Below are 15,970 nucleotides of genomic sequence, written 5' to 3'. Positions count from 1 at the left end.
GACAATTATAATAATTTGTGAGCCTACACACTCACACAGACCCTAAAAGCCAGCAAAATGAAATACTACCTAAGTTAACCTTAACTTGTGTCAGACTTGAATTCAAATGCAAGAGCAGCTTTATATAAATGTAGTAGTAGTAGTGTTATGAGAGGGAAGGTGATGTTTGTTCAGACTAGCAGGGACTTAGGTGGGACAGTTAACAAAGCATTATCCAGTTTCTGTCTATTGTTGATCCCTCCCCCCACCACCACCCTGATTGGTCCATCAGAGTCATTGTGAGTATTTAACATGGCTCTGTTTTAGCTCCATGACACAGTCATGACACAGTTCCATGTGTGCAAGTTCCTGAGGCTGAACTCTCTTCTGGACTAAAGGTGAAGTATAAATAAATAGATGGATAGATAGATGGATAGATGGATAGATAGATAGATAGATAGATAGATAGATAGATAGATAGATAGATAGATAGTAAGTAGGTTGATGCACCAATTGATGCAGGTCAGAGTTGTCATATCTAAAAAAGAAGGTAACATTTGAATTCCCCATCAAAAAATACATACAATAGACATCCAATTTGTTTTTGAGATGGATAGGGTACAATTGGCAATTATAAAATACCAATTGATGCAGGTTAGAGTTGTCCTATCCCAAAAAGAAGGTAATATTTGAATTCTCCATCAAAAAATACATACAATAGACATCCAATTTGTTTTTTAGATGGATAGGGTACAATTGGCAATTATAAAATACCAATTGATGCAGGTTAGAGTTGTCCTATGCAAAAAAGAAGGTCATATTTGAATTCTCCATCAAAAAATACATACAATAGACACCTTTTTTTTTCTTTTTCGCTGCCTTTTTTTCGCGACCTCGTCCATGGACCCGTCCACGGCCGGCCGTTTGCGTCCACGGCCGGCCGTTTGCGTCCACGGCCGCGGCCTCGTCCACGGCCGCGTCCACGGCCGCGTCCCCGGCCGTCTGCGTCCACGGCCGCGTCCACGGTCGCGTCCACGGCCGGGACGGCCGGCCGTTTGCGTCCGTGGACGCGGCCTCGCGTCCACGGACGTTTTTTTCGCGGCCGCGTCCATGGACGCGTCCACGGTCGCGTCCATGGACGTGGACGCGGCGGCCAGCGGCTGTCTCACGATATGACACATAACCTAAATATACAAAGAAATTACGATACAGTCTTTTTTTCACTCTAGCAAATCTCTTTGCCAAAACATTGCTGATCTACAAGCTGCTATTTTTTGGAAAATGTTCCGGCCCCGGATAATGGATGTTGGGGATATTTTAATTATCGTGATAATAGCGAATATCGTAAATCGCTATTTCCTTGGTCACAATAATCATGACATGAGATTTGTATATCGTCCCATTCCTAATAATGATGTGCCCAAATCAGGAATGCCAGGTACCTCTCCTGCAGCTTCTTGATCTCCATGTCTCTCTCGCTGATGAGCTCAGAGATGCTCACAAAGTAGTTGTGCTCCAGGTTGAGCAGGGTGTCCGACGCAGGCGAGTGGATCAACTCGTGGTAAACGTCTGCAAAGTCCTCGTCCCAGCTGGCCTCCTCGGGGCGAGCATGCTCCAGCGTAGTCTAGCCAGTGATGACAAAAAAGAAAGAAGAAGAAAAGAGCAACATTAACAGCGTCAATTATTAACACATTTAGGCCAGAGGCTGATTCTAAAAACACCTTCTAAATCCAGGTTTCTGAAAAATCACACCCAGTGTGAAGTGAGCGGTGCCTTTTATGAGTTCATTTCTTTAAGCGTCCCAAGAAAAAAAATATTATGTTTGTGAAATAATGACGAATGAAGATACTTTTCTTCCCCTAAAGATATGCGTGGAAGAAGGCTTCCGTGGGTAGTGTTAAAACTACAGGCCATATCTGTTGTTCTTACGATGCTAAACAGCAACAAAACATTTCCTCGGTCCTCAAGAAACTTAGCTGTGTTTAGAGAAGCCACATAAAACAACACCATGTGAAACTCTATTTATGAAGACCCACAAACATCGTGGACACTGGAGAGTGTCCATGACTATTTCTGTGTGTGCGAGTGCAATCAAAATGTTGAATGGTTAGCCTATCTTAAATGCCCCACTGCAGTCGGCCAGAGGGGTTTGTATAGCACTGGCTGGGGCAGTCCCGGGCTTTTTATAAGTGCCCAGGCAAGTGACAGACAGCTGAATATAAACGGATACGCCAAGAAGTAGAGGATGTGCGCATAAATATATTGGTTTGACCGATATATTGTGTTTTTGACAACACAATGTTGCCAATAAGAGTTAAATAGCCTTATATTTTTTAGAGTAATCATTGCAATAGTGTGTTTGTTCAGTAACAGGGGACTCCTATCTCCCCAGCTCTTTAGTGAACAGAAAATAAAATGTTCCAGTCAGAATACCAATTTTATCCAATGAGGAGAGACAAATGTACCCAGGCTACTAATTAAAAGTGTTCCAATATCCTCTATTTTTTTAAATGTCATACGAGCAGCTTCACGATTCAGGCGGTGAAAGCGCCATTACCTCCGCGTAGGATTTGGACCATGCGTTTGTGAGCAGGTCGACGTCCACCTCTCCGGAGGTCAGCCTCTGTAGGGCAAGCTCTGCTGCCTGGTCATAATCCTGGATGCTCTGTGTCTCTATGAAGCTGGACAGAGACGTCTTTAGGTCTGAGAGACAGAGAGAGAGGAGGAACACCCAAACACAACATGGTCATAATGTTTCACTTATCCTGGGATCCAGGGATGCCTTTACTTTATTTGCTTACTTAGACGGGACACCGGATATTAATGAACATACTGTATAACAATGCAACATACTGTAAATGTGCCGGATTTAGCAAAGATGGTAATTTACATCCACAGTCCCCACAGAAACACATATAAAAACAAAAACAGACAGTGGAGTACATTACATTACACAGGGAAACAGAGCATGAAACATAAATACAAGAACAAAAGGTACAAAGGTGCATTTATTCACGAAAAACAGAGATAGGTTCCTGCCATATGGGCCTCATAGCTCGGCAAGGCTTACTACTTACTTACCGTACTTTAATACTACACGAGCCAAGTGGAACTTGATTTAGTCTTAGCCTTAAAGGGCCAAAAGAAAAAATATATGTACTGTATATATATATATATATATATATATACAGTATTTTCTGGACTATAAGGCGCACCTGACTATAAGGCGCACTGTCAATGAATGGTCTATTTTCAAACTGTTTTCATATATAAGGCGCACCTGACTATAACGCGCACATAATAGACGCTACCGTTGCGTTATGCATCCAACAGATGGAGCTGTGCTAAAGGGAATGTCAATGTCAATGAATGATCCATATATAAGGCGCACTGGACTATAAGGCGCACTGTAGTTTTTTGAGAAAATTAAAGGCTTTTAAGTGCGCCTTATAGTCCGGAAAATACGGTATATATATTTTTTTTTTCTTTTTTTTTTTTTTTGCTGTTTTTTATGCTGTTGTTCATTCCTGTTGTTCATTCCACAGAAAGTCAAATAAAAAAAAGATGCCCATTGCCTAGATCCTTTTGAAACGAACAAAACTCAATCGAGTCATTTAATTAACAGTAATTAATCTATACCAGTGCAAGCATTTAAAAACATTAGGTAACCTGTAAAAACAAATACTTGCGCACATCTACAGTGCCCAAGAGTGAAGATATTAAATTCAGATTTAAATCAAACACAGTACAGTGTGTTCCATAAACTGACAAAGTTTAAACTTTTTTATATTATATGCTTTTATGACTCAGTCTGGATGCCAAATGGCACATCGCCTATGATGAATCTTCACATTTTAAAAAGAAAGAATGAGTGCAGGGAGATATATCACTCGGTCCATTAGAGTTAACCGCAGCAATGAGCAAGGCTTTCTCAGCACTGTGATTTATTTTCTTTTTTGATAGAGCATCAATTCTAGGAAGCTTTAAATGCACTATCACCATCAGTGGTGTAAAGTACTTAAGTACATTTACTTAAGTACTGTACTTAAGTACAATTTTTATGTATTTGTATTTTTTACTTGAGTATTTCCAATTTCCAAAACTTTTACTTCTACTCCACTACTAATATTTGGATCTGACTGGGAGCAAATATTGTACTTTTACACCACAACATTTGAACACTTTAGTACTTTGCAGATAAAACATACATCAACCACTACCTACTGTAGGGTATTTGAAAATAGACAATCTACAAGTTCACAACACATCACATCGCGACGCATTGTGAGTTTGCAGATATGCTATTTTCAAACATTTTGTACTTTTTTTTTTTAACAATATATTTATTAAGATTTTCTTTTTTTCACAGGAAATTCAATTGTTACAATTGTTACACTTTTTTTTTAAACATACAAAATGCAAAAGCAAAAGCAAGAGAAAAAGAAACATGACAAAAACAAACCAAAACCATAGAAAAGAAAAACAACAAAAACAACAACAGCACTACTCCCCCCCCCGTTCTGACATTAAGTGTCCCAAGTTACAGTCTTTCATATATTGAATGAAACAACCCCATATCTTCTGAAATACCTCTTGTTTGTCCTTCAAAATATATGTAATCTTTTCCAGAGGTAGACATGAACACAGTTCTCTGAACCATAGAGAAATACTCGGTTTTCCCAGACTCTTCCAAGATAATGCAATTATTCTTTTAGCTTGTAAGATACAGATATCAATAAACTTGATTTCACAGGTTTTCAATTTGTGTCCCTCTGGATATAGACCAAGCAGAAAGAATGTCGGTTCTGGTACTATTTTAACAGATAGAATTTTTTGAATTTCCTGCCCGACCTCCTTCCAAAACTCCATCAATTTTGGACACGACCAAAGACAGTGGAACAGTGTGCCCTTGTCTTCACCACATCTGGTGCACACATCGGGAATATTACTATCAAATTTATTCAATTTCTCTGGTGTGATATACACTCTCATAAGCCAATTATATTGTAGAAGTTTTAATCGTGTGTTCCCTGTTTGAGACTGAGCTTCTATACAAGCTGTACTCCACTGTTCCTCTGTCAAATCTACCTGTAAATCTGTCTTCCAGGCTTCAAGCTTAGATTCAGAGGTCTCCAGCGAGAAAGACACCATGAGATTATAAAATTCTGATATAATTCCCTTTTTAAAGGGGTCTTTAACCAGAGCCCTCTCCAACTCCGACACAGAGGGAGCACTTAAAGATTGGTTTTGGTTGGCTCGAATATAGCTCCTTACTTGAAAGTATTTGAAACGGTGTTTACGAGGGATGTTATACTTAGTAACAAGCTCTTCAAACGATAACATGGTACCTTTTAAGCTTCCAAATACATCCTTCAATTGGCGTATACCTTTATCGGCCCACATTTTGAATCCCCCATCTGCTCTACCCGGTACAAACTGATTGTTACCCCAAATCGGAGTGAACCAGGAAATGGGAGAGGTTACATTCAAGTGCTTGTTAATATCCCTCCAAATTTTAATCATATATTTAACTATAGGGTTAGATGTTTTCTTTATGAGATTTTTTTGAGAATCAGAGTATATATAAGAGGGGAATGGGAGTCGTAAGGAGCTAGATTCTAAGTCCCTCCATGCCGGTGCATTCTCTGTTGTGAAGTAGAACATTAATGCTCTCAATTGAGCTGCCCAAAGATACCACATTAAGTTAGGGCACTGTAACCCTCCCCTATCATAAGGTAGATACAGTAATGTCAGTCGGAGTCTGGGACGTCTATTATTCCATATAAAATTGGTAAACATTTTCTTGGTTCTAGAGAAGAAGTTTGATGGAGGTGGTAAGGGTATGTTTTGGAATAAGTACAGCAACTTGGGAAGCACGTTCATTTTTAGTATATTAATCCTGCCAGCTAAAGAAATTGAAAGACTCGACCATCTGTTGATAGAGTTCTCAATTGTTGATAATATTGGGTTATAATTGCAGTTCGAGACCTCTTCTAATTTTGGAACAATTTGGATACCTAGGTAGGTGAATGAGTCTACTGGTTTGAAATGACAGGCATAATCTGGTGGGTTAGATCTTTCGTCCGAGTTTAAGAGCATAATGGATGATTTTGAGTTGTTTACTTTGTAACCTGATATATGACCATAGGTTTTAATGAGATCCAAAAGGGCCGGAATAGACGTTTGCAGATTTTTTAAGAAGAGGATTACATCATCCGCATACAAGGCTATACGATGATCTAGTCTCTCCACATTTATGCCCGAAATCTGCGTATGCTCTCTCACAGCAATAGCAAACGGTTCAAATGCAATCAGAAACAATAATGGTGAAAGTGGGCAACCTTGTCTACAGCCTCTGTTGATCCTTATCGGTTTAGATATGATATTGTTAGTAAGTATTTCTGCATATGGATCGTTATATAACAGTTTTACCCATTTACAAAAATTCTCCCCCAGACCGAACCGTATGAGCATTTCAAACAGAAACGGCCATTCTACTCTGTCAAAAGCTTTTTCGCCATCAAGCGACAAAAGGGCTGTATCTGGCGCCCCCCTCTGGATGTGTAATATATTTAGTACCCTCCTTACATTGTGAAAACCCTGACGATCTACCATGAAACCATTCTGGTCATCTTCTATAATTACAGACAAAACACCTTCCAGTCTTTTAGCTAATATTTTACATAGTATTTTCAGATCCGAATTTAACAGGCTAATTGGTCGTAAATTTTCACATCTATTGTTTGGTTTACCCGGTTTTGGAAGAAGCGTAATGAGAGCTCCTCTCAAGGAGGGAGGTAATACTCCATCCTCAAATGATTCCGAGAACATGTCAAGTAAGGGTTTTGTTAGTTTACTTGCAAATTTTTTATAAATGTCTATGGGCAGACCGTCAGGTCCAGCGGCTTTACCAGATGTCATGCTACTTATTGCCTCGGAGATCTCACCCTCATCCAAGGATGCCCCTAACTTTTCACCATCCTGTTCCCGAAGTTGGGGAATATTAATGTTATCCAAAAAGGTGCTTTGGTCCACCTGTTCTTGAGTTGTCTCAGAACTGTATAATCTGCTATAATATTCTCTGAATGCCTCGTTTATTTCAATTGGATCCGATATATCTTCCCCCCTGTCATTTTTTAAGACAGAAATCGATCTCTCGGTTTGGAGCTGTTTGATGCGCCAAGCCAAAACCCTGCTGGGCTTCTCGCCCTGATCGAAGATGGTTTGTTTTAGTTTTAGTAGATTAGCCGCTGCTTTGGAGGCCGAAATTTCGTTGTATTGTGCGCGTAAGAGTAGTATTTCCTGATGAACTTTAGGGCAGGGCTTCATGAAGTAAGAGGCCTCCATGTTCTTAATTTTGGATTCTAACAATAAAACTTTTTGTTTAATTTTTTTGGATTTTGAACTTGTGAAATTTATGATCTGTCCTCTAATAAAAGCCTTAAAAGCTTCCCATCTCACGGTTGCAGTTGTTTCATCAGTATTAGTAGCAAAATATAAGTCAATTTGTCCTCCAATATAAGTCATTAGGTCAGGGTCCTGGAGCCATCTCTGTTCAAACCTCCATTTGGGGGGATCCTTTAAACGACCCGGATCTACATAAGTTAAACTGTTAGGTGCGTGATCTGAGATCAGAATACTATCATACACACACTTTTTGACCCTATCCAGGATGCCTACAGAGATCATAAATAGATCTATCCGACTGTATGTCTTGTACGTGCTGGAATAACATGAGTACATAGCGACATCGGGATTTCTATCTCTCCAAACGTCTCTAAGGTTTAGATCTTTAGCAAACTGTTGTATAACCTCCCTACTTTTCGAGTGGGTTTTATCAGAATGGGTGGATCTATCCATGATAGGGTCCAGAGTCACATTCCAATCCCCAGCTATCAGGTACTGACCTTTTAGCGATGCCAATAATAGAAATAAATTGTTAAAGAAATTTGGGTCGTCATTATTAGGAGCATAAATATTCACCAGAATAAGACTTTCTGCAAAAAGATTGCCTTGTATTATCAAGTAGCGTCCCAGTTTATCAGCTGTCACTTTAGTAATGTTAAATGGAATGGATTTATGAATTAGAGTCATCACACCCCTGGCCTGGGAAGTGAATGGAGCTGAAAACACCTCCCCCCTCCATCTCTTCCTAACCCTGATGTCTTCATTTGGTGCCAAATGGGTTTCTTGCAGAAAGATTATCTTGGATTGAAGTCCTCTTAACCTCCCCATTACCTGTTTGACCTTTTTTAATTTCTGTAACCCTCTACAGTTCCATGAAGTAAATTTAACTTCCACCTCCCTAGCCATAATCACAGGTCTTAGTTAACCTTTCCATGTCAGGGTTCAGAGCAGTGCTATCAAATGACAAATACAAAAACATACGAAAAAAGACTATGTCAAAAAGTCTGAAAAAACCCACAATATCCCCTAAGCCCATGCAAAAGGCAAAAGGCTGCCCCCCCCTCCCTGCTTCCCACCTCAAAAGGGCTACCGACCACTCCACACAAAGTGAGGAAGGGTCAAACATCACTAACCGAACATAATACCCCCTCCCCCCCACAGGCATGAGAAAAAAAATAAAAAAGACAAAACAGACCTATTTATACAAAGTAGACCAAGATTTTCTTTTTTTTTTTTTTTTTTTTTTTTTTTAATTTTTAATTTTTAATTTTAAATTTTAAATTTTAATTTTTTTTTTTTTTAATTTTTAATTTTTAATTTTTTTTTTTTTTTTTTTTTTTTTTTTTAATATAATTTTTGGAATTTTGGATGTGCTTTTGCGTGCGCGCGTACGAACACACGCATGCACATGCATCCGCACACGCACACCCAGCAATGAGAGACATCCTGAATATTTCCATCAGCCTTGTTGACATATTTCCCCACCCTCCATTGGTTTCTCTGCTGTGTGAGTTAATAGAGCCGCGCCACTTATCTGCCGTCATCACCCCCCCCCCCCCCCCCCCCCCCGAGCCCGGCCCGAACGGCCGAGCGCGGGAGGGGAGAAAAGAGGGGGGAGAAAAACGGACCAAAACAAAGACAAATGCATTTGGATGCAGTACTAAGGCGTGCCCACGGCAGCGCCCGACCGACAGTGAGTTTAACCCCAACCCCGCGTCACGAACCGGAAGCAAACAAAGACAAGTGGATGTTAGATGCATGATGGGAACCGTAGTTCCTGCGTGAACACGGTGAAACATTAAACTTCCCAATAAACGTAGCCAAATTAAGTTGAATTACTCCTAAACACGGGCGCACCGTGACGCAACTGTATAGCGAATCCCGACACAGCAGAGAATGAACCTCAAATGAAACTATACATCTGTAAACACTGGAGATGGGGAACTATCCATAATTAGCTTAGCCTTTAGCTAGCCGTTATCTACCGAAACATTAGGTCCATTTAAAGTAAGGCCTACAAGCCATAAGGTGCATTAATACACGTCCCTTATAAAATCTATTCAATTACAAGAAAGAGAAAAAAAAAAACCCGCGTGGCTCGCACATCTGTTACCCAAGCATAAAGCCACCATACGGTCATAGAATGTTAAGTTTAAGATAAGTAAAGACAATAAACCAATTGTACTCTTTGTTGTCACGAGCCAGCTAGCTAGCATGCTACAAAACACGATAGGACCTATATTCACGGTGCTTCAATAGTATCATATCAGAAAAATATAAAATAAGATCGCGTGCCTAGCACGCCAATAAGCACGTGAAGAAAATCCCTTGACAAATAAGCCTCAGGGTGGTATTTAAAAAAGAAAAACTATAAAAATAAAGAAGAAAGTATATTACCCCCTGAGTTAGCTTCTTCAAGCTAGCCAGCTAAGCTCTAGCCTTTACATGTTCCACAAATAGAAAATAAAAAAAGAAAACGCGTGCCTAGCACGACATTAACTAAAGCATGAAATACAGATTAGAGGAACAATTGAGAACAATGAATAAAAGAGTATAGAATATATAAAGAAAATGATAGAAAAAAGAAAACAAAAAGGAAAACAAAAGAGGTCCGTACTTTGTTAGCTAGCCAGCCTTTTCAAGCCAGCCTGCTAGCATTATTGTAAAGCAAGACGAAACCATACTATTTAACAAGATTAAGAAGTATATCATAAAATAAAATCACATGCCCAACACGACTCTGGTTTAAAGAAAATGAATCAGATAATCAGGGTATTGCGTACTGTAAGAAAGTATAAATAAGAAAATGATACAAAATAAACTGTTCTACCCTGAGTTAGCTTCCTCGAGCTAGCAAACCAGAATACCGTCTGGGCCTCAATCCACCACCGGCTCCGTCGCTTCCTCCACCGGTTCCAGGAGAGCTCCAGCTCTCGTTGTAATTCTGCCGATGAAGTCCTTCACATCTTCTGGTCTTTCAAAGGCTTCAGTCTTGTTCTTGTAGGTCACAAGCAACTTTGCTGGAAACAGCATACCTTGACGGATCCCTGGAATCTCACGTAGCTTCTTGCGTACCGAGTCGAATTCCTTCTGCTTCTTTCGCACTTCAGATGGCAGGTCCGGGAACAGTTTTACCGGGGTGTCTTCATACAGTAGCTGGTCCTTGGCTCTGGCTGCTTTCATCACCTTCACCTTGTCTCTGTTGTCCAGGAACTTCATGATCAGGGTCCTTGGGCGGCCTGGTCGAGCGCTGTCAGCTCTGCCGATACGATGCGCCACTTCCACTGTAGTAGTTAAGCCCAGTGTTTGGGCAATCCAGTTTTCAAGGAAAGCACATGGATTATCGCCCTCGGCCTTTTCTACTAAATTAACTAGTCTCAGGTTGGACCTTCTCGATCTCTGTTCCATGGAATTGAGAACCAGCTCCATGTTCTTGCATTTCTTCTCAAGGCTCTGTACCCTGGCCTGCAGTGTAGCCACCGCATCCTCGTTGTTGGAAATACGGGTCTCCGCGGCTTCAATGCGCTGGCCGCATTCTCCAATGTCCTTTCTGAGTCCCTCAATAGCCGTCATAACAGAGTCCAGTTTTTTGGAGAAACTAGTCTCCAAGTTCTGAATAGCCTTGAGGACAGGATCATTGCCAGGGTCTCCTCCTTTGTCTCCCGAGCCTCCAGCCCCAGCCATGTTGCTATCGTTAGCTTCAGCTCCCTCGCTGCCCTTGGATTTCTTAGAACTGTAGAATTTCAGCTTTGATTGGACGTTGCCACGGAGTCTTTCTGATCTTCTATTATTCATCTGATTTTGAAAAGCGATATGTAGCTCACTTTTCCATCTAAGTCTGTTTTAATTATTACAGAGTTTTGTCACGCCTGCGGAGCGGAGAAAAACGCGTCCGCCTAGCACGCCGCCATTTTGAAAGTCTCACATTTTGTACTTTTGGTAGTTTAAGTACATTTTGATGCCAACACTTTCAGACTTTTACTAAAGTACATTTTGAATTCCGGACTTTTACTTGTAACAGAGCATTTCTACATTGCAGATTTGCAGTATTGATGCTTTTACATGAAATAATTGCGATTAACGATTTAATTGTGTTTTTGTCATTGACAATTACATTTCTGTTTGGCTTGTAGGCTTTGAAGTTGCACATGGCAGAAATGCATAGCCTAAATATACAAAGAAATGACTGACATATTTGACAACTTTATACTTAAAAAAGAAAATTTAAAGTGGAAATATCCGATCTACAAGCTCACAACGCATCGCGATGCGTTGTGAGCTTGCAGATCTTTCCACTACTTTTTGAACGCGCTTGTAAATATGCGAACATTTCTCAACATGGAAAAGATTATGACGATTATGCAAACATAATTGCGATTACCTCAAATAATTGCAATTAGAAGGATTATGTAATATAATTGTTTGTGACTAAACTCGCCAGCCTGGTGTTCGTTCACAACAGGCTGTTTGGTTTCCGCCCAACGCGGAAACCACTAGAAGAAGCGGCGTCGCTTTGATTTGGTTCCCTCCGTTTGTTTCCCCAATCCCTATTAAAATGCTTGAGTACTGAGTAGCCTAGTGTAGTCTTTCCAGTCGCTACGAGCTGGACTAAAAGATGCATATACCAAACTAATTTTTCAAAAGCAAAACGTCTCCGCATCAAGGAGTTTATTAGGTAGGCCCTAAAAGTATGTCCTTGAGCGCAGGGGAATTATTTTGGGTTAAAACTGTTTCCGGTGGATAGTTCCGGCCAAATTGTAGTCTTTGAGTACTACAACATGACGTGTTGTGGTTTCCGCTCTAGACCGGTTACAAGCCCGAAAAGTGAAGTGATCCCAGACTAGTTTGTGACAGGCCTCCTCTCACCGTGTTCCACAAAGCAGGGGATTTTGTGCAGCAGCATGAGGCGTCCGTGGAGGTCACTGATGCTCTCCTGCACGGGGAACTGCAGCGGCACTCTGAGGACACACTGCTGCCTCCCTGCCCTGAACTCAAACACAAAGTCCTTCTCTGCAGCGGCAGCAGCACTGCTGCTCACCTTGCTGCCTTTGTTCTTCTTCATCGCCTCAGCTGAAACAAGCAGAAGGAAGGGGGAGACAACTGTCACTATGGGGATGATGACACCGTCGTCATGTTGTCAGGGGCGTCACAAGGGGGGAGTGGGACTGAGTTACCAGGGCCCAAGGTGGAGGGGGCCTTAAATATTTATACTTTAGCCATTGAAAAATAGCAGATCTACAAGCTCGCAGCGCGGCAGCTTGTAGATCTGCTATTTTTTTAAAGTCGTGAAAATGTGTGCAAATCTTTGAATATATATGTTTTTTAAGCGAGCATTTGTAACTCAAATTTTGCGTCTGGGAGGTCCCTGGAACTAAATATTTTGAGATGGGGGTCCGTGGCCAAATACATATCATTTTGGGGGTCCTTCGCATGAAAATGTTTGAGCACCACTGACAAAGAAACAAAGACTTGCAAAAATGTTGACGATTTTTCTAAAATAGCAGATCTACAAGCTCGCAGCGCGGCACTCAGTGCCGCACTGAGGAGCTTGTATATCTGCAATTTTTTCAATAGTTAAAGCACAAAATGTGTGATAATGCGTTCTCAGTCTAAATGAGTTAAACCCCCCTCCCCCTATGAAGAACATTCATGGGGGGCCTGCAGTGAATCCTTGTACCCAAGGCCCAGAATTTGGTGCGACACCCCTGCATATTGTAGCCGCACTTTATTTGTAACCTCTTCATCTTATACCCTGTATTTCAACCTGGCTCTCCTGCACATTGTGCGCAAGTGCAATTTCTTTTCTTCCCTCTTTTTTTACCATAAGCTAATAGTAATAGCGACTATCGGCTTGCTCAGGGGATCAATAATTTGTGTCAAAACAGGATACAGGATCTAAATGTCTCAATAGAAGAACATGGAGACAAAATACAACTAACCTAATTGTACTATATTGGGGGGCAGCACAGTGGCTCAGGGGTAAAGTTGCTGTCTTACAACATGGATGGTTCCCGAAAGGTTCCCAGTTCAATCCCGGGGTTCCCCCAGAGTCAGTGTCAAAGAGTCCTTGAGCAAGACTCTGAACCCCTAGTTGCTCCCGGTGAGCAGGTTGGTGCCTTGCATGGTTTCCTCTGCCGTCGGCGTGTGAATGGGTGAATGTAATGCACAATCTCTGTAAAGTGCCTTGGTTAAGTTACTATATAAATACACCATTTAATATTGTATTGTATAAAAAAGTGTGTGTGTGTGTGTGTGTGTGTGTGTGTGTGTGTGTGTAGATATTGTCTCTGTTGTAACAAGCAATGCTTCTTGACGATAACTTTCATAAACTTGGAAAGCATGTTTATTTTCCTTTTAAAAAGGGTGCCTCCAGTTGTAAGGCATTTGTTAATTTTTTTCTTCTTTCTTTTTCTTCAAATATTCTATAATGTTTTTAACAACACAAAATTGTATGGGGATCCATCCTCATGGGGGTCCTCGACATTTTGCCATCATTTAAAAGGAAGGTAAACAAAAAGGACATTGTATTTACTGTTTATTTAAGAGCTGTATAGACAGAGGGACCCCTGTTACTGAACAAACACCCCACACACAAACTATAGTTTGTGTGTGGGGTGTTTGTTCAATAGATCTATAGCAATGATTACACTGTCACAAGCTATTTAACACTGTTACTGAACACTCTATATAGCAATGATTACCATCACAATATTGATCTATTTAACACTGTTACTGAACAAACACTCTATAACAATGATTACTATCACAATATAGAAAATCGTTAAATATTAGACATAATTTGATTGAAGGCTTTATTAGAAGTTTGCATAGGAAAATGTACAGATTCATGACGGTACAGTTCACTGGTACAAGGTCTACTAAAAGGAGATCCATGAAAAGACTAAGCTTATTATAAGATTATATAAGACGTTACTAACACAGATGTAACAACGTGATAAAAACAACAACCTTCGCGTAATGTAATGTCACATAACAGCTGTAACGTTACATAACTTCAGACATCTGTACGTAATGTAAACATTACATTAAGTAGATTTACCTCTGTGTTTAGTTTCTGAATGAGCCTCTTCTTTCTTCCTGATAAACACCAAAACACACACAGCAGACTGATAGCTGCGCGGCGGTGTTGCGCACCGAAAATAGCAGATCTACAAGCTCACATCTGCGCGCTGGAGCAACGCGTTGTGAGCTTGTAGATCGGCTGTTTTCAGACACGCGGCACGCCCCCATCTGGGAGTCAGCTGACTGTCTGTTTGCAACCTTCAGCACTTTCGCTACACTGGTGTGAAGAGGTCGGTCAGGTGTGTGGTTTTTGTTAAAGACGTGTATGAATTATGAATTAATACTTGTTGTCTTCAGTGTCTCAATGTGAGTTCACACTGTTTCATTTGGTTATTATGTATTTTCTATTCTGTGCCATTCATAAAACAAAATTAATTGAAGAAGACACGCGAATCCTTTCAAACTAAACCAAAAGCTGATTTGACCATGCGCCTTCTGTGTTTTTATCAGTGTTCAAGCGCCCTCTGCTGGCCATGAAAGAGAAATTAAATCTTGAAAGAACCTGATAGATTTTTTTTTCTAACAAATAAAATAGAATATTTGCAAATGTCTTTGCAGAATAGTCCACGATATAGCTTAATATTTATAAGACAAACGATTTGATTTTAAACAAATATTTCTTTATACTGTACAGAACATTTTTTAAAGGATGATAAGATTATTATGGTGAACAAAACTCAATTCACATGCTGTAAATTAAAACAAAAGAAAAGAAGAGAATAAAATGTAAATCTACAGGCTATTTCAAACAGCTCTCTCTCTCTCTCTCTCTCTCTCTCTCTCTCTCTCTCTCTCTCTCTCTCTCATTTTTCACTGTGTGGAAGTACAAATACAACTGGGTGTACACTTTAATACTGCAAGAACATGGGGTTTATATTGGTAGGCCTACATTTATATTGGTAGTGATGGTTTAATAACACTTTTGATCATACATTTTATGAAAATATAAGAGTTCTACAATGGACAGAAGGTTTTCCGTTTGTGCGTGTCAACTGTCAAACATTTACATTTGTGAACTAAACGTATAGAGCATCGCAGCGGAAGTTGATTCCTGGGGTCACTACGTCATTCCCCATTCATTTTCGCCATAGACTTTTACAAAAATATTTATAACAATTATGTTAAGCCTCGAACCAAGCCATCCAGGATGGAGGTGAATCATGACCATATAACCTTTTTTTCTATGAAAAGAACATTTTGAAAATCGCTAAACAAAGGGTAGTTATTAAATGTAGTAGGCCTATATCAAATAATGTAATATTAAAATATGTTTTCACATAGGATCAAAGGTTATATGGTCATGATTCACCTCCATCCTGGATGGCTTGGTTCGAGGCTTAACATAATTGTTATAAATATTTTTGTAAAAGTCTATGGCGAAAATGAATGGGGAATGACGTAGTGACCCCAGGAATCCACTTCCGCTGCGATGCTCTATTCGGTTATTCAAATGACGAGTTATTTCATACAGCGCAGAAGACGAAGACGCTGGTTTCCTGCT

The 15,970-nt window shown here is 40.2% G+C and overlaps 1 protein-coding gene across 1 annotated transcript in view; it reads right to left on the bottom strand.

Annotated features, from left to right (window-relative positions):
• ferry3 (FERRY endosomal RAB5 effector complex subunit 3) overlaps positions 1–12,448 on the bottom strand; it is a gene marked incomplete at its 5' end in the record, with an annotated part of 30,632 nt that extends 18,184 nt beyond the window's left edge. Inside the window, 3 exons of the mRNA XM_080736732.1 lie at positions 1,422–1,603; positions 2,537–2,682; positions 12,253–12,448. Coding sequence (XP_080592858.1) covers positions 1,422–1,603; positions 2,537–2,682; positions 12,253–12,448 — 524 coding nt within the window. The remainder of the gene's footprint in view (positions 1–1,421; positions 1,604–2,536; positions 2,683–12,252) is intronic.
• Between the last annotated feature and the right edge of the window lie 3,522 nt (positions 12,449–15,970).

This window comes from Nannobrachium achirus, assembly GCF_963921795.1.
Source record: "Nannobrachium achirus genome assembly, chromosome: 11".
Taxonomy (NCBI): domain Eukaryota; kingdom Metazoa; phylum Chordata; class Actinopteri; order Myctophiformes; family Myctophidae; genus Nannobrachium; species Nannobrachium achirus.
Note: the sequence above shows the minus strand (reverse complement) of the source record. Positions and strands in the feature narration are given on the sequence as shown.